This window comes from Bufo gargarizans, chromosome 5, assembly GCF_014858855.1.
Source record: "Bufo gargarizans isolate SCDJY-AF-19 chromosome 5, ASM1485885v1, whole genome shotgun sequence".
In the NCBI taxonomy this organism is placed as follows: domain Eukaryota; kingdom Metazoa; phylum Chordata; class Amphibia; order Anura; family Bufonidae; genus Bufo; species Bufo gargarizans.
Window position 1 is genome coordinate 23262083 of NC_058084.1, and position 21652 is coordinate 23283734.

At 44.6% G+C, this 21652-nt stretch overlaps 1 protein-coding gene across 2 annotated transcripts in view; it reads right to left on the reverse strand.

The window, feature by feature from the left end:
* Positions 1 to 21652, reverse strand: part of LOC122939698 (cytochrome P450 2C29-like) — a 228690-nt gene that overhangs the window by 25836 nt on the left and 181202 nt on the right. For both annotated transcript variants that reach the window (XM_044295870.1, XM_044295871.1), the window contains exon 8: positions 16875 to 17062. In XM_044295870.1, coding sequence (XP_044151805.1) covers positions 16875 to 17062 — 188 coding nt within the window. The remainder of the gene's footprint in view (positions 1 to 16874; positions 17063 to 21652) is intronic.

The window sequence follows — 21652 nt, forward strand, 5'->3', positions numbered from 1 at the left end:
TGTGTTTTTATGGTATCGGAGATTCAATTTCTGGGTTTTCTCCTCTCTGCTTCTGGTTTTCGCATGGATCCGGAGAAGGTCCGTGCTGTGCTGGAGTGGGAGCTTCCTGAGAATCAGAAGGCATTGATGCGCTTTCTGGGTTTTGCAAACTATTACAGAATGTTCATTTTGAATTATTCCTCTGTTGTCAAACCCCTCACTGACATGACAAAAAAGGGGGCGGATTTTTCCTCTTGGTCGGAGGAGGCGCTTGCAGCTTTTTCTAAGATTAAAGAGAGTTTTGCGTCTGCTCCTGTCTTGGTGCATCCCGATGTTTCCTTACCTTTTATTGCTGAGGTGGATGCTTCCGAGGTGGGTGTGGGTGCGGTTTTGTACCAGGGCCCTTCTCCTGCCAAGTGGCGACCCTGTGCCTTTTTCTCTAAAAAACTCTCCCCGGCAGAGAAAAACTATGATGTGGGAGATAGGGAGTTGTTGGCCATCAAGTTGGCTTTCGAGGAATGGCGCCATTGGTTGGAGGGGGCCAGGCACCCTATCACCGTTTTTACCGTGAAGAATCTGGTGTACTTGGAGTCGGCCAGGCGTATGAACCCGAGACAGGCCAGATGGTCTCTGTTCTTCTCCAGATTCAATTTTGTCGTTACATTCCGTCCTGGGATCAAAAATGTGAAGGCTGATGCTCTCTCTCGCTGTTTTCCGGGAGGAGGAAACTCTGAGGACCCGGGTCCCATTTTGGCGGAGGGGGTGGTTGTTTCTGCTCTGTATTCTGATTTGGAGGCCGAGGTCCAGGCTGCCCAGACTGAGGTAGCTGCCCGTTGTCCTCCTGGGAAGTTGTTTGTGCCTCCTGAGTTACGTCACAAACTCTTCAAGGAGCATCATGATACTGTTCTTGCTGGTCACCCCGGGAGTAAAGCCACTGTAGATCTCATTGCTCTGAGATTTTGGTGGCCGGCTCTTCGTAAGTTGGTGGAGGGTTTTGTGGCTGCTTGTGAGACGTGCGCTCACGCTAAGGTCCCTCGTTCACGGCCTTCAGTTCCCCTTCTCCCGTTACCCATACCTTCCCGTCCTTGGACACACCTCTCCATGGACTATCACGGATCTTCCTCGTTCCTCAGGGAAGTCGGTGATCCTGGTGGTGGTCGACCGTTTTAGCAAGATGGCTCATTTCGAACCCTTCCCTGGTTTACCCAGTGCTAAAACGTTGGCGCAAGCTTTTGTCGACCATATTGTTAAATTGCATGGCATTCCCTCGGATATTGTTTCCGATAGAGGCACGCAGTTTGTGTCCAGATTCTGGAAGGCTTTCTGTTCTCGCCTGGGGGTTCGGCTGTCCTTCTCTTCTGCTTTTCACCCGCAGTCGAATGGTCAGACTGAACGCATCAACCAGAATCTGGAGACATATTTTCGTTGTTTTGTGGCAGAGAACCAGGAGGATTGGTGTTCATTTCTCCCTCTTGCTGAGTTTGCTCTAAACAACCGTCGTTAGGAATCTTCTACAAAGTCACCATTCTTTGGTGCATATGGGTTCAATCCGCAGTTTGGGACATTCTCGGGAGGGGCTCCCTCTGGTTTGGCCTAAGGAGGAGAGATTTTCCTCGTCTTTGTCTACCATTTGGCAAAAGATTCAGAGTAATCTTAGAAAGATGAGTGAGAAATATAAGCGTGTGGCTGATAAGAGACTTATGCCTGGTCCGGACCTGAATGTGGGTGATCTGGTGTGGTTGTCTACAAGAAATATTAAACTGAAGGTTCCCTCCTGGAAATTGGGTCCCAAGTTTATTTTTCTTGATCTAAAATCTTGTCAGTCGTCAATCCTGTTGCCTTCCATCTTGATCCTCCACGGGTTTGGAAGATACATAATGTATTTCACAGGGCTCTTTTAAAACCATATGTCCAGCCCACGGTGCCCTCCTCTTTGCCTCCTCCTCCGATTTTGGTTGATGGCAATCTGGAGTTTGAGGTTTCCAGAATTGTGGACTCACGCATTGTCCGCGGTTCTCTTCAGTACCTCGTTCATTGGAAGGGTTATGGTCCTGAGGAGAGGATGTGGGTTCCGGTGTCGGACATTAAAGCCACTCGCCTCATCAGGGCATTTCATAGGGCTCATCCTGAGAAGGTGGGTCCTGGGTGTCCGGAGTCCACCCGTAGAGGGGGGGTACTGTCACTACCAGAGCTTTGAGACGTTCTCACAGCTCTGTTTCTCCACTCCTGTGATGATGTCACTACTAGAGCTTGGAGGAGTTCCCTCTGCCCTGTTTCTCCGCCCCTGTGATGAGGTCTTTACTTTTGGTTTCCTTCCTCCCAGTTGTCTCTCCTGTGTTTGATTTCGCTGCCTTTAAATCACCCCTCTTCCTTTGTAGAGGTGCGGATTATACTTTTCATTTGAGCTGTATCTCTCGCTTGAGTATCTTCACCTATGCGATATCTTTTCACTGGATCTGTGTTCTGCTGAAGCAAGTACTTCGGATATTTTCTGCTGATTTTGGATCTGTTTTCACTGCAGCCGCAGCTTCTTCAGTTAAGTGTACATTCATTTGTGATTTTCTGTTTGCTGGATCCCAGGTGACCCTGACTCCCTCCTTATCTAGTGTAGGGAGTCGGTGGTCGTGTCCCCTCACTATTGTAGAGTGTTCAGGTGTTGTATAGTCGAGGTGCGAGGATATGCGATCATCCACCATTGGGGTGTTCGCATAGGCTGAGCAATTTAGGGAGAGCTTTTAGGGTCTGACAGGGGTCACCCTTTATCCTCCCTAGTTTGGGTCCGGTCAGTTGCTTTTCACTGTGTAGGCTCTTGTTGCTCACTTACAGCCATGACAATTACTTTTACCTCTTCCCAGTTAGATTCCAGTTGTGCTGTGACATTCCCCTTATAAACTGTGTAAAGCATATTTTTTAGTTTGGTTTTGAACTGCTGCATCCTTTCTGGCTTTCAGTAATTTGGTAACATTTCCGCCACTTTCTGCTTATACCGGGGTATAGTAGCGTGGCCACCCAGTACAGGTCGTTTTCCTTCATCCTTTTTATACGAGGGTCCCTCAACAGACATGACAGCATTAAAGACCCCATTTGCACAAGGTTGGATGCCGAGCTACTCATTTCCTGTTCCTTGTCCTCACTGATATCATTGACGGTCTGTTCTTCCCCCCAGTCACGTACAACACCACGGGTCCCAGATAGGTGACAACAACGAGCCGTCTGGGATGCCTGCTGTGGTTGGTCTTCCTCCTCCTCAAAGCCACATTCCTCCTTTGACTCCTCTTCTTCATACTCCTCTTGCAGCGTTGCCGCAGGTCCGGAAAGCGATGATGACAAGGCTGTTTCTGGTGGTGATGGTGACCACAACTCTTCCTCTTCCTCTTCACGCTCATCTATGGCCTGATCCAGCACTCTTCGCAGGGAATGCTCCAGGAAGAAAACAAATGGGATGATGTCGCTGATGCTGCCTTCGGTGCGACTGACTAGGTTTTTCACCTCCTCAAAAGGACGCATGAGCCTACAGGCATTGCGCATGAGCGTCCAGTAACGTGGCAAAAAAATTACCAGCTCCACAGAGGCTGTCCTAGCACCCCGGTTATACAAATACTCGTTGATGGCTTTTTCTTGTTGGAGCAGGCAGTCAAACATTAGGAGTGTTGAATTCCAACGTGTTGGGCTGTCGCAAATTAAGCGCCTCACTGGCATGTTGTTTCGGCGCTGAATGTCTGAAAAGTGTGCCATGGCTGTGTAGGAATGCCTGAAGTGGCCACAGACCTTCCTGGCCTGTTTGAGGATGTCCTGTAAGCCTGGGTACTTAGACACAAAGCGTTGTACGATGAGATTCAACACATGTGCCATGCACAGCACATGTGACAACTTACCCAGATTCAATGTTGCCAACAAATTGCTTCCATTGTCACACACCACTTTGCGGTTCTCCAGTTGGTGCGGGGTCAGCCACTGATCCACCTATGCGTTCAGGGCGGACAGGAGTGCTGGTCAGGTGTGGCTCTCTGCTTTCAGGTAAGTCAACCCCAAGACAGCGTGACACTGTTGTATCCGGGATGTGGAATAGACCCTGGGAAGCTGGGGTGATTAAGTTGATGTGCAGCAAGACGCCGCAGCAGAAGAGGACTCGGCCAAGGAGGTTATCGGAGAGGATGGAGTAGGAGGAGTAGAGGAGGTGTCAGTAGGCCTGCCTGCAAGTCGTGGCGGTGTCACCAACTCCGCTGCAGAGCCATGCATTCCATGCTTGGCAGCCGTCAGCAGGTTGACCCAATGCGCAGTGTAGGTGATATATCTTCCCTGACTGTGCTTTGCAGACCAGGTATCAGTGGTCAGATGGACCCTTACCCCAACACTGTATGCCAGAGATGCCATGACTTCCTTTTCAATCACTGAGTAGAGGTTTGGGATTGCCTTTTTTGAAAAAAAAAAAATCATCCGGGTACCTTCCATGTGGTGTTCTAATAGCGACAAATTTTTTGAAGGCCTCAGACTCCACCAGCTGGTATGGTAAAAGCTGGCTGGCTAAGAGTTCTGTCAAGCCAGCTGTCAGACGCCGGACAAGGGGGTGACTCTGTGACATTGGCTTCTTACTCTCAAACATTTCCTTTACAGACACCTGACTGTGGGCAGATGAGATGGAACTGCTGAAGGTGAGAGGCGGAGTGGCGGGTGGTTGAGAGGGGGCAAGGAGGACAGCAGTGGTTGACGTGGCTGAAGATGCTGGATCAGGAGGAGGATGGTGGCTTTAAGTTTGTGTGCTGCTTGTACTCATGTGTTGATCCCATTGGCGTTTGTGATGTGAGATCATGTGCCTTCGCAAAGCAGTTGTACCTAGGTGGGTGTTGGACTTCCCACGACTCAGTTACTTTTAGCACAGGTTGCAAATGGCATTGCTGTTATCAGAGGCAGACACACAAAAAAATAAAGCCACACTGCTGAGCTTTGCAATGACGGCATTCTGGTGGTGGCAACAGCATGCGTTGACTGGCGTGCTGTCTGGCTGACCCCGGGTGCCGATACATGCTGTCTAACTGTGCCACTAGCTCCTTGCGACGACCTCCCCCTGTTTCCAACTCGTCTCCTCCTTCTCTCTGTCTCCCCTTCTGAACTTTCCCCCTCTTCTTCTTCTCTTCGAGCAGGCACCCACGTGGCATCCACGGACATCATCATCATCAACCACTACACTTGTATCTGACACCTCAGCAAAGGAAGCAGCAGCGGGTACAACATCATCATCATCATCATCATCACACTGTACGTTCATGTGTGTAATGCTGCCTGACTGAGACATATCCCTGTTATCTACATCCTCTGGCAATAATGGTTGTGCATCACTAATTTCATCCAACTGATGTGTAAATAACTCCTCTGATGGATCAAGTGAAGCGGCTGTGGTGGCTGTGATGGTAGTGGTGGTGGTGGCGGCGGGCGGGAGGTGGTAACTTGAGAGCAGGTGACCAAAGCTGAGCTGGAGGAGGATGGTGCGTCAAGGTTCTTAGCGGAAGCTGTTGAAGATTTGGTGTCCTGTGTAAGCCAGTCAACTATTTTCTCAGAATTTTTGGGGTTCAGGGTACGTGGCCTCTGAACACTGGGCATTATTCGAGGGGCAGTGGAAATCACAGCACCATGACCACGACGGCCTCTGCGGGGTGGCCTGCCTCTCCCTGTCATTTTTTTTTTAGCTAAGTGGTACTATGCGTTGAAGGGACTCTGCCACCCTATATAAGTGGTGGGCAGTGGGCACAGTACAGTCTGTGTGGGCCTGACACACACTGTCTTGCAACTGGGATTATATCACAGAAAAATAATAAATTGAATTTTTTTATCTGCAAGGTATTTGTGAGTGACACCCTGTAATGGTATGAGTGGTGGCCTAGCCAGTGGCCACAGTACAGTCTGTGGGCCAGACACACACTGGCTTGCAACTGGGATTATATCACAGAAAAATAATACATTGAATTTATTTTTTATCTGCAAGGTATTTGTAAGTGACACCCTGTAATGGTATGAGTGGTGGCCTAGCCAGTGGCCACAGTACAGTCTGTGGGCCAGACACACACTGGCTTGTAACTGGGATTATATCACAGAAAAATAATACATTGAATTTTTTTATCTGCAAGGTATTTGTGAGTGACACCCTGTAAGGTATGAGTGATGGCCTAGCCAGTGGCCACAGTGCAGTCTGTGGGCCAGACACACACTGGCTTTAAACTTGGATTATATCACAGAAAAATAATACATTTTTTTTTTATCTGCAAGGTATTTGAGAGTGACACCATGTAATGGTATGAGTGGTGGCCTAGCCAATGGCCACAGTACAGTCTGTGGGCCAGACACACACTGGCTTGCAACTGAGATTATATCACTGATAAATAATATAAATTGACTTTTTTTCTGCAAGGTATTATCTGTGACACCCTGTATGAATGGTGTGCACACAGTACTGTCTGTGACTGAGCCTGCAGCCTCTCACAGACACGGGCAGGCAACTGCAAAATATATATATATATATATATATAAAAAAAATAAAAGCAGACTGATGTACCAGCCCTAGAAAGGGCTTTTTGGGGTGCTGTCTGGATGCTGTCCTTACAGCAGATGAGTCTGTGGACACAGAACACTGCCCTAGCTAACGCTTTCCCTATTAGATCAGCAGCACTGTCCCTCCTCTCACTGAGAATGCAGCTTCCGAATGAATTTAAAATGGGTGCTGTCCAGGAGGTGGGAGGGTCTGGTAGGGTCTTCTGCTGATTGGCTGGAATGTGTCTGCTGACTGTGAGGTACAGGGTCAAAGTTTACTCAATGATGATGTATGGGGGGCGGACCGAACATCGCATATGTTCGCCCAAACTGTTCGCCGGCGAATATTTCGGGACATCACTATATACAAACTACTGGTCTCCAATAACTTTAACACCCAGATATACTGATATAATTTCTGCGATCTCTTTCCATTACTTAAAAAGTTTAGGGCATCTACAAAAATAATGTATTAGATCCGCCTTCTCTCCCTTACATTTTGGGCACTTATCAGAAATTCTTACCCCCATTTTCTTTAATGCCCAAGGACATCGGTGTAGCCTGTGAACTATAAAAAACAGAGAGATTTTATGTGAGGCCCTTTCTGACACCATGGTATAACTTCGAAGAGCATAATTCCATTTTTCTTCCGTAAAAAAGGGAGCTCTTTTTCCCATTTTCCTCTAGCAAGTATTGTAATCCGTTATTTTTTTTCATCCATCAAAATCCCATATCTTTTTGCCGTTGTTCCTCTTTTTTCTCCTCCATTAGTAAATTTATCTATTCTATCTGAATGTTCCTTTTTATCTAAAAATTCACCGGTATCTTCATAGCATTTTTGAGCTGAAAATATTTATAGATATCCTTTTTGGGGATCCCAAACTCCCTAACCAAGGTATGAAAATCCTTCAGATTATCTTCCTCAAATACTTGACCTAGATATCTCAGCCCCTTTTTTTTATCCCAGTCTATGTAAGACCTAATCATTTGCACTTCCTTTAAATTAATATTTTTCCAAATTGGTGTGTACTGCAAATAACCTTTAATATCTAATATTTTTTTAACTTCCATCCATATATATTCCATTGAATTCAATGTTATATTTTCTGTGATATTTTCCCCAATGTTCCTGACTCCAAAACCTCTAAGTGATTTATTTCCACACTCCACCCCATTTTCTTTAATTTCTCCATTCTCACTAAACCATTTAAACTTCCTTTTATCTGACTATATTGTGTTATTAAATAATTATACAAAAAAAACAGTTAGGAACTGCTAATCCACCCTCTCTTACTGGGAGCTGAAGGACTTCTCTATTTAACAAAGTAATGGCACCTTTCCAAATACAATCCCCCATTAAACCATCTAATAACCTAAAAAATTTCTTCGGCAACCTCATTGGGGCATTTTGTAAAACATACAGTATTTTTGGGATAAAAATCTTTTTTTTTTAAATTAAATTCACCCGACCCTGAATTGACAACAGTAATCTTTTCCAGATATGTATTTTAGTTCTAAGTTCTTTTATTAAGGGGAGTACATTCAATTATTCATATTCTTCTATATTTCTAGAAATTTGTATCCCTAAATATTTGAAACTCTCGTGTTGCTGTAATTGCCCCTTCCCTAATAACATCATATGGGATTTCCCCCAATTAATGTTTAAGCCAGAAAGAAAAAATCATTATCTATTATATCTATTACTCTATTAAACTCATCCCCAGTGTTGTGCATAAATAATAAAATATCATCAGCGTACATTAATAATTTTTCATTTCCTTCCCCATATTGAACTAATAATGGAATAGTCTGCAGCTGGTATAGCAGTCTTTCGAAAGATATCATTTTAACCAAATTACATCTTACTGGAAAAGAGAGAGGTCGTTTTCAAATGAGTGTATTTGCAATGAGTATATAGTCCGGATTTACTGTACCAGAATCTGCTGCTAATGTGAATGAATGGAGCTATTCACATGGGCCTATAATTTTCGTCAGTATTTAAAATCCGCAGCATGTCCGAGTTTTGTGCGGATTTGTGTCCAAACTAAAGTCTGTGCAGTTCACAAATAATGAAGGAAGGAAGAAATACACATGTAAATCCTTATAAAATCCTGAAGCAATCCTGATGACAAAACTGATTGTCTATCATCAGGATCCTGATCCAGAATACTGACAGATTTCAATAAGCTCGTCTGAAAGCGGACTTACCCGAAGTTTCCCAGAAACCAGGCGGTAATTTTTTCCCTAGCTCCAGAATTTCACTTTTTCCGGAGCTAATACGATATCTTGAGGGTATTTCAAAATTAGAAATTAATTGTAAAGTCTTTTAAATGTCCCTCTGGGGGTCACAAAAAAATAAGAGGACATCATCTGCAAATAAAAGTGACCTTGACTTCATAACTACCCACCGATATGCCCTTCTACAAATGGAATTGTCTCTAAATAGTGGGCTAGGGGTTCTATGGTTTTATGTGTGACTACGCACATTTTTTCAGAATTGCATTCCAAGAGCTATAACTTTTTTTTTTTTTTTTTCATCAATATACCTTTATGAGGCCTTATTTTTTGCCGGACAAGTCATAGTTTTTAATGCACCATTTTGGGTACATATAATCATTGATTAACACCAGCTATCTGTCTTAAATCCACCTTTGTTTACGTAAGTATAAAGGCGTATTGGTGGTCACTAAGGGGTTAAACAATAGGAGTGAAAGGAGACATACCTGGCATGCACCTTTACTTAATGGAAAAGAGGTGGATACCAAACCTGGGGCCATGGGCTTAAGGCTGGGTTCGCACCTGAGCATTTTACAGCACGTTCCTACGCCGTAAAACGCTCAACAAGGAGAAACCAATGCTTCCTTATTGGCATGGTTCTCACCTGGGCATTTTACAGAGCGTACGATCGCGCTGTAAAATGCCCGACGCCCCAAGAAGTAAATGAGCTTTCGGGAACGCACGACAATTGGCGTTCGCTTGTCTCTGTATGCGCGATTGCAAACGCCGATACAATCGCGTATACAGAGCGAACAGAACAGTCAAAGTTTTTTTGGAACCACGTCCCTACGATAGCCGTAAGTACCTCAGAGCCATTATACAGGAAGAGTGGGAGGCAATTAAATGCCTTTGGTAACACCTCCAATAGATCGTCCTTTGTGTACGTCCCACAGAACCAACCTGTCCACACAATCCGGTCCTCTGTGCTTGCCTTGGTGAGTGGAGGCTTGGATGAAATCTGTATGAGCACAGCCAGTGGATCTCTGTCCTTTCCTTTGAGTCCAGGTAAACAGGAAAATTGGGCTTTTAGGATCAGCTCTGAGCCCACTTCAATGGCAAGACCCGTCTGCTTCTCGGCAGCTATGTGGTCAGACAGGTGCTTGGAATACTCTTTCAGTTTGGTGTATAAGACTGGTCCGTGCCGATGACCTACTTCTGGGGGTTAACACCTCATCGGTTGGTGTTTGCATATCCTTGAGATAAATGATATTCCCGTTCACTAACTGTAAACAGAGATCTTGACAGACAAAGGTCTCAAACTCTGCCTCCATCTTTCTAGGCGCCACGTCTCCAGTCCCCTGACCATACAGATTTACCAGCATCTGTTCCAGGACATGAAGCAGTGGAATGACGTCGTTCATCCTGTGGTCCTGGCGACTGTCAAATAACGTGGCCTCCTCAAAGGGCCTGAGGAAATGGCAGGTGTCACGCATGAGCTGCCACTGGCTGACATCAAAGTTACATAGAGGAGTACTCCTGTCCGCTTGGATCATCAGGAAATTATTGAGGGCCTTTCTCTGTTCTGTGAGAGATAGATTTTTATATCTCAATAAATTAAGGAATGTCGCACTAAGACACTGAAACCACACCAGGTGCTCCTGTGAATTGAGACCACTCTCTCAATACAGTAAATAATTTAAAATGAATAAACAGGGCACTCAAGGATAACCGAGACCAAGTACTATAAGCAAATATTAGCTTTTATTACTACAGCGAAAAAAGTTGATAAAACAATGTAGCACAATATATCACAAATATAACAGATAAAACTATGTATCATAAGGATTGTAACATGGGTAAGCTGTAGACAGAGTAAATTGTATTTGATGACCAGCTGATAAATGTTCAACAATGCGACCTAATAGGCCTCTTAGTCCAATGGGAATGACTCCGAAAATAATGTCAATATTTCATTAACTGCAGTATTTCAAATAAATATGGCGACGTCACGCCAAAGCAATCTAGGTAGCGGCGTCCCGCTCCTGAATAGCTTGCAAAGAGAGATAATCCGTTACCTTTCCTTCGACCTGTTGTTCATCCGATGATATTACTTTGAGCCTTCAGGTGTTTTTACTCCCAGAATATGCCTTTAGTTGTTTTTAGCACTATTCCATCAGGATGTTGAGGTCGGCTCGTTTTTTCGGTTGCGGTCGGTTGGTTGGTAAATTCAATGTTTCAGTACAGCAATTGGTGCTACACCCCATTGCTGTACTGAAACATTGAATTTACCAACCAACCGACCGCAACCGAAAAAACGAGCCGACCTCAACATCCTGATGGAATAGTGCTAAAAACAACTAAAGGCATATTCTGGGAGTAAAAACACCTGAAGGCTCAAAGTAATATCATCGGATGAACAACAGGTCGAAGGAAAGGTAACGGATTATCTCTCTTTGCAAGCTATTCAGGAGCGGGACGCCGCTACCTAGATTGCTTTGGCGTGACGTCGCCATATTTATTTGAAATACTGCAGTTAATGAAATATTGACATTATTTTCGGAGTCATTCCCATTGGACTAAGAGGCCTATTAGGTCGCATTGTTGAACATTTATCAGCTGGTCATCAAATACAATTTACTCTGTCTACAGCTTACCCATGTTACAATCCTTATGATACATAGTTTTATCTGTTATATTTGTGATATATTGTGCTACATTGTTTTATCAACTTTTTTCGCTGTAGTAATAAAAGCTAATATTTGCTTATAGTACTTGGTCTCGGTTATCCTTGAGTGCCCTGTTTATTCATTTTAGATTTTTATATCTCTCTATATATAATGTAAACATTCTGTAGTACACATTTTTGCAAACCAGATGTATGAGCCATGTGTGCATTCTTTTGTCTTATGGTCAATAGGTGAGGGGGAAGGGGGGATTAGGTTGCAGTTCAAATCTACCTATGAACTTAGAGTTGAAGTTGCTGAAACCACTCCTATCAGTTTGAGGAGCCAATAGTCTCTTCTTAAGGAACACCCTTTTTGTGATGTCATGTCTGCTATTTAAGTTAATGTAACTTGAATAAAGTTTCTCTTGTTTTGGCTCAGGGGGACAAGAAGATGCTTCAATGAAACCAACTGGTGTGTCTGGTCTCATTATGAAAGCAGTATGATACGTATATACTTATACTTCTAACTGAATTGGCACCACATAAAGAAGATGAGAATTGCAAAAATTGCAATAACAGTTCGTACAGTCGGTCCAACATATGGAGGGTGGAATTCCAATGGGTGAAAACATCTCATATCAGCCTATATTGGGGGATGCCGTTCTGCCGCTGCAGCTCAAGGAGGGTGTGCTTTGCGGTGTACGAGTGGCTGAAGTGCATGCAAAGTTTTCTGGCCATTTTTAGGATGTCTTGCAGATGGGTGGAAGACTTCAGGAACCGCTTTACAACCAGATTGAACACTAGTGATGAGCAGCATAGGCAATATTAGTTTTTGCAATATTCCGTGAAGTTTTCGCATTATATTCACAATAAATTAGCAAATTCTAGAATTTGTGATCTCCAGTCATTATTTTCGCGATTGCGCAAATAGGCACTAATGATGCGCATATATTTGCGCAATTCATGCAACTTCACATTTTATCAGGTCTGAGCAGATATTACTGATTAGTGCCCTCAGTATTGTTGTGAAATCACAGAACTATGTCTGTAGCATGTATGTATGGACAGTAATCCCTATCACACTAACTAACACCCTGCACTGGAACCAATCAGCTCCACTATATCAGGATATAACCTACACTGACTATCTGTAATTTATGTAATTTATATTTATAAGCTATTGAATGTAATTGGATAAGGAATAGGATCCAGATGAAAGCACAGAGCACAGCAATGTCACTGCTCTCTCTCTCAGAACTGCAAAAAACTGCAGAAAATGGCTGCTGGGGAGGTTCTTATATAGTAAGGGGTCGGCAACGTTCCTATTGGTTACTAGGGATGTTGCTAACCTCTGACAACGATATTGCAACCTTTTCATCGGCCCAAAAGCAAGAAGAGAGGTTACTGATGAAAAAAAAAAACTAGAGTATTGGCAATTACGAATATATAGCACTATATTCTACATCTTCACGAATTCTCAAAGTGACGATATTCGTGATAAAAATTAATGATTAGAATATTCGCAATCAACACTATTTAACCACCTCAGCTCCCTAGCTTAAACCCCTAAAATGCCAGGGCAGTATAAATACCCCACATGTGACCCCATTTTGGAAAGAAGACACCCCAAGGTATTCAATGAGGGGCATGGCAAGTTCATAGAATTTTTTTTTTTTTTGGCACAAGTTAGCGGAAATTGATATTTTTTTTCTCACAAAGTCTCCCTTTCCGCTCACTTGGGACAAAAATTTCAATCTTTCATGGACTCAATATGCCCCTCACGGAATACCTTGGGGTGTCTTCTTTCCGAAATGGGGTCACATGTGGGGTATTTATACTGCCCTACCATTTTAGGGGCCCTAAAGCGTGAGAAGAAGTCTGGAATATAAATGTCTAAAAAAAATTACGCATTTGGATTCCGTGAGGGGTATGGTGCGTCCATGTGAGATTTTATTTTTTGACACAAGTTAGTGGAATATGAGACTTAGTAAGAAAAAAAAAAAAACATTTCTGCCAACTGCCAAAAAAATGTCTGAATGGAGCCTTACAGGGGGGTGATCAATGACAGGCGGGTAATCAGGGAGTGTATATCGGGTGATCACCCCCCTATCATTGATCACCCCCCTTTAAGGCTCCATTCAGAGGTCCGTAGGTGTTTTGCGGATCCGATCCATGGATCCGTGGATCCGTAAAACACATACGGACGTCTGAATGGAGCCTTACAGGGGGGTGATCAATGACAGGGGGGTGATCAATGACACGGGGTGATCAGGGAGTCTATATGGGGTGATCACCCCCCTGTCATTGATCACCCCCCTGTAAGGCTCCATTCAGACGTCCGTATGTGTTTTGCGGATCCGTGGATCCGTAAAACACATACGGACATCTGAATGGAGCCTTACAGGGGGATGATCAATGACAGGGGGGTGATCAGGGAGTCTATATGGGGTGATCAGGGGTTAATAAGGGGTTTATAAGTGACAGGGGGGTGTAGTGTAGTGTGGTGCTTGGTGCTACTTATTACACAGCTACCTGTGTCCTCTGGTCGTCGATCCAAACAAAAGGGACCACCAGAGGACCAGGTAACAGGTATATTAGACGCTGTTATCAAAACAGCGTCTAATATACCTGTTAGGGGTTAAAAAAAAATCCCATCTACAGCCTGCCAGCGAGCGATCGCCGCCTGTGTGTGCGCAGTCACAGGAAATCTTGCGTCTCGCGAGATGACGCGCTGATGCGTGACTCTGCCTGAGGCAGCCTCCTCCGGAATGCGATCCAGAGGAGGTTAACATGTGTGCCATGCAGGGCACATGGCTCAGCCCTTCTTGACGCAGTGCTGACACCATGTTCTTCCTGTTGTCGGTCACCATGGTTCCGATTTTCAGTTGTCACGGAGAAAGACAGGATTAAATTTCTTAATGAAGGACATGGAGCAGTTCCTCCCCTGTGATTCTGTTCTCCCAGGCAATCCAGGTGCAGAACAGCGCGACACCGCCGTGCCCTGCACATGTGGTATGCTGGAGGGGCACTGTGCATTGTCCCTCCAGTGAAGGCTGAGTACAGGGTGGAGGATGAGGAGGCAGAGGAGGACATTGTTGCTGGACCAACGGTGTGGCAACGTGGAGGTGGAAGCGTCGTCCCCTGGCCAAGATGCTGGTGTGGCTGTGCAGGAACCACATTCACCCAGTGGGCCGCAAAGAACACGTATTGTCCTTGACCTTAGTTACAGCTTCACAAGTTGGCGCTGCCGTATACTGTTGTCTCTTGGCAATTGATTTGGTGATTGATTGCTAACGGAATGACTGACGAGGAGAAGGATGAGGAGCAGGAGCATCAAGACCAGCAGATGATGGGAAGGACAGATCTTTGGCTGAGGTGGTAGAGCCTTGACTGCCTGAAAATGGGTGCGTGACAGTGGGTGATGCAGCAGGCTGGACTACCACATTGCAGCCACGGTTCTCCCAGGTCACTTTATGGCGACGCTGCATATGTTGACGCAGAGCCATAGTGTCAACATTGGCACCCTGGCCATGCTTCACCCTCTGCCCACAGATTCTACATACGGCCATGTTTGCCTCTTCCAGCGGCTGAAAAAAAAACTGCCACACCGCCGAGTAGGTAATTTTCCCCCCAACACCCAACTGACTGACTGCTACCGCAGCTGCCTCCTTGAGCCCCTGCACCACTACTTCCCGGGCAGGTAAGCTCCTGCGAAGTGGGTGGTCTACCCCGGGTGCGTTTGGCTCCCGACCTCCCACTGCTGCCACCCTGCTGACTCCCGGCTACGCTAGCGACTTGCTGGCTCACGGGCAAGAGGCCACCCTCTTCTTCTGATGATGATAAAGCCCCTTTATCACCTGGCTCCCAAGTGCGATCAGCTACATCATCATCATCATCATCAAGTAGTGTCAGCACGTCACTGAAGTCCTCCTCAACTGTCTCTGGGTCAGAAGCCTGACCGCTCTTAACACCAGCAACCATGCCACTCTCCTCATCGCTACTTGCTCGCCAAGCGGAGGAGGCGGCAGATTTCTCCTCCACATCTTGGCTGGGCAGTAGCTGGTGACAGTCCTCTAGTACAGAGGAAGGTTGAGGACAGGTAAGGGCACAGAGCCCCGGGCCATGCCAACTAAGGGTTGTGTCTGACAAACCCACTGACTCTTGGCTGTGGGTGTCTAATGTCACTGGAGACCAATTCATGGATCGAGTCAACCACTCAAGAACCGCTGGGTTGCTGGTCAGGACACGACGGCAACAATGAAAGGCAAATATAGTTGTATTTCGCTAGTAATACACAGCAAACTGGGCTGTAAAATATCTTACTGCACAGCTGAGCGGCAAATATATTTTTCCTTTTTCCACTAATACACGCAAAAAAGGGCTTTAAAACAGATAACTGCACCGCTGAGCAGCAAAGATATTTTACTTTTGCCACTAATACATGACAAAAAGGGCTGCCATTTTTGCACTTCACCACACCACGGCTAATAAGCCCTTTTTTCCCCACTAATAACAGCCAAAAATGCCTTAGAACATATAACTGCACCGCACAAGGGCTAACAAAACGTCAAAATATTTCCTTGTAATAACTCCTGTTAATGCCGGTATCACACAGCACTTGCACCCCAATAATAAGAGCGGTTTGCTGGAATTACAGAGCTGTATAATGGCAATTTGGATCCCCAGTCAGTGCAGCAAGGTGTAATAGGATTGTTCCTATTCCCCAGGCTGTAACCTCCCCTACTGAACCCTGTTCTACATAAATACTGTGGAATGATTCCTCCCTATCCTTTCCCTACACCTTGAATAATCTTTCCCTGCACTTGTAATTTATTTTTATTTTTTTAGCACAATGATGTTTTTTCTATCACTGTCCCTAGCGCCTGCAGACGTCTCTCCCTGCACTAAGTACGCTGGTGAATGGCAGAATCTAAGATGGTTACCCTTTTATACGGCTGTCACATCACAGGGCTGGCTGGCTGCATGTATGTCAGTATGGGTGATCCCGCCTTCCCAGACTTACTTTTTCCATGTCCTCACACGTGCAAAGCTTGAGGAACTTTGCATTCTGTGCGAATCAAATTTTTCCTGATATTCGGAACTAATTCCACTTTGTGAGCTTCGATTCACTCATCTCTAGCTTTGAAGATAACAGGATCTCCAGGAGGTAGACGATACCAAGAAGGCACCATTTCATTATTTCAAATGCCGTAATCCCTAATCTAGTCTCTACTCCACTCACATTCCATTGTAAGACACGAGTCACCACCAGTCATATGAATCACATTACAGCAATAGTAGATTAAAAATTTCTGCCAATTTGAAATTTTGACTTCACTGATACATTGTAACAAGATTGTCAGCTGTGTGAGCGGGACTAGGTTAGAGCAGGTTTTCACCCTCTGATTGTAGAAGGAGAAAAATTAGGCAAATGCCTGCTGTCAAATGTACATTGGATTCCTTTCTGTGCAATATAGAGAATACTCGGTACCTTTGGGATGGTGTAACCTCTGAACTTGACATCTTCATTGGTGGCATGGTGAAGTGCAGTTGGTGTGAGGTCGAGGACTCTTTGTATTTCGTGGATGACAGCGTTTGTATACGGCAGATGGGGTTTGTCTGTGATCTCAGGAGGACGCAAGGACTTAGTCAATTCATCTATCTCCTGCTGTACTTTAGCTGTGAGACAAAGATGAAATCATCTGTGTAAGCAGTTGGAACCAATGATGTTTTATAAGATTGGTCGTCTGGATGGCCTCACAGGGGATGGCCACCTAAAGTATCCAAATATTTGTTTCATGTTTTTCAAGTGGCTTTGTTTCACTGAATCAGAATGTGATAGCTGCATAAGTGTTAAAAGTGTGAAACATTTTAAAGGGGTTGTCCGGTAATACATAGTTTATAACAGGTGCTGGTGTCTTCTACTAAAATGATCTACCTACCTGCTTCACATAACTCCGGTCCTCCAGCCTCATCTTCCAGTTCAGTTTTTTTTTTCCTTCTTAAGCATGGGTATAGTCACCTGATCCTCTTCAGCCATGTAATATAAGAAATCCCCCTAAGGGCGCCTTCACACGCGAGACTTTGTGGCAGAAAATAATGACTCTTGCAGAAATCCATGGCCTTGCTGCACCATTCAAAAGAATGGAACTGATTTTCAGTCGCAGAATTCTGCCACAAAATCTGCTGTGTGTGAAGGCACCCGAAATCTACTGGCTGACATAAGCTTATTTACCAGGGTCATCGGCATGCATATATTTTTGCCCTGACCTGTCTGGTGTGTTCCTTGGTTTTCAAGATGCTGTTTGATCACTAATGTAACTAACAAACCTATGAGGCCTTCACAGAACAGCTGGAGTTATACTGAGAATACATTACAAACAGGAGGAGTCTATTTGTTAATTAGGCGACTTTTGAAGGCGATTGGTCACATTGGATTTTATTTATGTGTATCAGAGTACAGGGGGATGAATACAAATGCACACCACACTTTCCAGATTTTTGTATTTATAAAATTTTTTGAAAACCAATTATTTTCTTTTCACTTCACAAATACTTTCTACATTGTGTTTTGTGTCCATCACATAAAATCCCCAAATAGTTTGCAGGTGTAATGTGAAAAAATGTGGAAAAGTGAATGGGGTATAAATACTTTTTCAAGGCACTGTAGCACAGTCACAGTTACTGTATAATGTAGCATTAGATATTATGTCAGACCTATGGTAAGCTTAGGTAGTGGGAATGGTGGTGGCAGAAAAGTAGTGCTGGCTTTTATTGTATTTTGTCTTCAGAAAATTGCTGAAAATTGTATTTTTGTCATAAAAATAAATATATCTTGTCTCCCAAAAAACGGAGACTTAAAGGGGTTATCCCACTTTGCGTTTTTATACCTACCTGCTGCCACCGCACGTTCACTTCCTGGATTCTGGCTGGGGCGGGCTTCATCTTGATTGAAGTCTTCTCATGGCCGGGCCGCACTCTGGACTGAACCCGCACGCCGCCGTGCATGCGCCATAGTGACTTATTTCAGGCTAGTATAGTACAGAGCCGGCGTGCGCGTTCGCAGCTCTGTACTATTCTGGCCGGGAAGAAGTCACCGCCGCGCATGCGTGGCAGCGTGCGCGTTCAGGACAGCGATCGGCCCGGAAGGGAGAAAAGAAGGAGTCTTCTGGGCAAGCGCGACCATCGGGATTTTGGAGAAGAGCGGTGGTCGTAACCAGGGGAGACCGAGTCACAACAATAAGGTAAGTGGGGATGACTTTTATCCTTATCGGTGGGATTTTGTTAATAAAGTATATTTACAAAAATGATCACTGTCAAATCATTAACAGATTTAACAGTGATCATTATGATGGGATAACCCCTTTAAGAGGAGAGATTTATTGAACAATTTAAAATGGCCACAAGCAACCTGTCCTAAGATGGAAGCCTCCACTTGCAAATCTGCCTCTGGAAAGGTCATCAGTATCTGATCGGAATCTGACACCCCCCACTGATTAGCTGTTTGAGAAGGCGTCGGCACTCACTGTAGTGCCATGGCCTTCTCTCTGCTCACCAAGCAGAGCAAAGTCGATTGTAAGGTGGCCATACTTGGTATCGTGCCCAGCCCCATTCACTTCTATGAGACTGAGCTGCTCCTAGGTCACGTGACTGATAAACGTGGCCTAGAGAAAGCAAAGAGAAGGCTGTGGTGCTCAAAGGAGTGCAAGTGCCTTCTCAAACAGCTGATCTGCTGGGGACCCAGGTCTCGGACCCTCAACAATCAGATACTGATCACCTATACCCTTTAAATACCCCTTTGATAACATAAACCCCTAATAAATTCAACCTGAATTAGAAATGCTTCACTTGCCTGAAAAGTAGTGTACAGTATGAGTATGACACTGAGGTCTCCAAGAACAAAAATGTACACTCCTGATGATGCTGAATAGTGTGCTTATTGCACTAGAGAGGAGTGAACCAGTCGAGATTCGTTTTGAGTCAGGTTCACCAACTTTTTGAAAAAGTTTGGTTCGGACCTGAATCGATTTGGGCCAAACCGAAGCTGCTCCAATTGCTCTGAAAGTTGATATATGATCCCTTATTTTTAAGAAAAACTTGTAGGTAAACATGTATACAGGCCATGACCTGCACTTTCCCTTTTCTCTATGTACTAGGTTTCATTTTGCCCCTCTTTTTCATTTAGCTTTCCCCATATAACGGACCCACTATACTACAGCTTGCTAAAATTCCTCTGCTCATTACTAATGTGCTTTTGTTTTATTTTAGTAACTCTTGTGACCAAGGCCTGTCATTGACCAAAATGTTGAGATTCAGTCACAATTAAATTGCAGGCATTTTCTCACTTACCCTTATACTATATGGAGGATATGTCACAATTAGGGATGAGCGAACTCGAACTGTATAGTTCGGGTTCGTACCGAATTTTGGGGTGTCCGTGACACGGACCCGAACCCGGACATTTTCGTAAAAGTCCGGGTTCGGGTTCGGTGTTCGTCGCTTTCTTCGCGCTTTTGTGACGCTTTCTTGGCGCTTTTTGAAAGGCTGCAAAGCAGCCAATCAACAAGCGTCATACTACTTGCCCCAAGAGGCCATCACAGCCATGCCTACTATTGGCATGGCTGTGATTGGCCAGAGTACCATGTGACGCAGCCTCTATTTAAGCTGGAGTCACATAGCGCCGCCCGTCACTCTGCTCTGATTAGCGTAGGGAGAGGTTGCGGCTGCGACAGTAGGGCGAGATTAGGCAGATTAACTCCTCCAAAGGACTTGATTAACTGATCGATCTGCAGCTGTGGATCATTGAGCTGCTGATCCTCAATTGCTCACTGTTTTTAGGCTGCACAGACCGTTTGTCAGTCACATTTTTCTGGGGTGATCGGCGGCCATTTTGTGTCTTGTGGTGCGCCAGCACAAGCTGCGACCAAGTGCATTTAACCCTCAATGGTGTGGTTGTTTTTTGGCTAAAGCCTACATCAGGGTGAAGCTGTCACACCAAGTGCATTTAACCAGCAATAGTCTGTTCATTTTTTGGCCATATACAAAATCAGGGGCAAGCTGCGCCTGTCACCAAGTGCATTTAACCCTCAATGGTGTGGTTGTTTTTTGGCTAAAGCCTACATCAGGGTGAAGCTGTCACACCAAGTGCATTTAACCAGCAATAGTCTGTTCATTTTTTGGCCATATACTAAATCAGGGGCAAGCTGCGCCTGTCACCAAGTGCATTTAACCCTCAATGGTGTGGTTGTTTTTTGGCTAAAGCCTACATCAGGGTGAAGCTGTCACACCAAGTGCATTTAACCAGCAATAGTCTGTTTATTTTTTGGCCATATCCCAGTCTAATTCTGTCACTAAATCCATACCGGTCACCCAGCGCCTAAATACTAGGCCTCAAATTTATATCCAGCTAAATCTGTCCCTAGTGCTGTAGCTGGGCGAGTTATTTAGTGTCCGTTCAAGCACATTTCTTGTTCTGGGTTGAAATACAATTCCCAATTTAGCAATTTCATAATTTAGTGGTTTCTGCTATATCAGAGCTATTTGAAATCTATCCCTAAAAGGGTATATAATATTCAAGGTGCACATTGGGTCATTCAGAATAACTTCACACACCCGCTACTGTGTATTTCCAAGTCTAATTCTGGCACTAAACCCATACCTATCACCCAGCGCCTAAATACTAGGCCTCAAATTTATATCCCGCTAAATCTGTCCTTAGTGCTGTAGCTGGGCGAGTTATTTAGTGTCCGTTCAAGCACATTTCTTGTTCTGGGTTGAAATACAATTCCCAATTTAGCAATTTCATAATTTAGTGGTTTCTGCTATATCAGAGCTATTTGAAATCTATCCCTAAAAGGGTATATAATATTCAAGGTGCACATTGGGTCATTCAGAATAACTTCACACACACCCGCTACTGTGTATTTCCAAGTCTAATTCTGGCACTAAACCCATACCTGTCACCCAGCGCCTAAATACTAGGCCTCAAATTTATATCCCGCTAAATCTGTCCTTAGTGCTGTAGCTGGGCGAGTTATTTAGTGTCCGTTCAAGCACATTTCTTGTTCTGGGTTGAAATACAATTCCCAATTTAGCAATTTCATAATTTAGTGGTTTCTGCTATATCAGAGCTATTTGAAATCTATCCCTAAAAGGGTATATAATATTCAAGGTGCACATTGGGTCATTCAGAATAACTTCACACACACCCGCTACTGTGTATTTCCAAGTCTAATTCTGGCACTAAACCCATACCTGTCACCCAGCGCC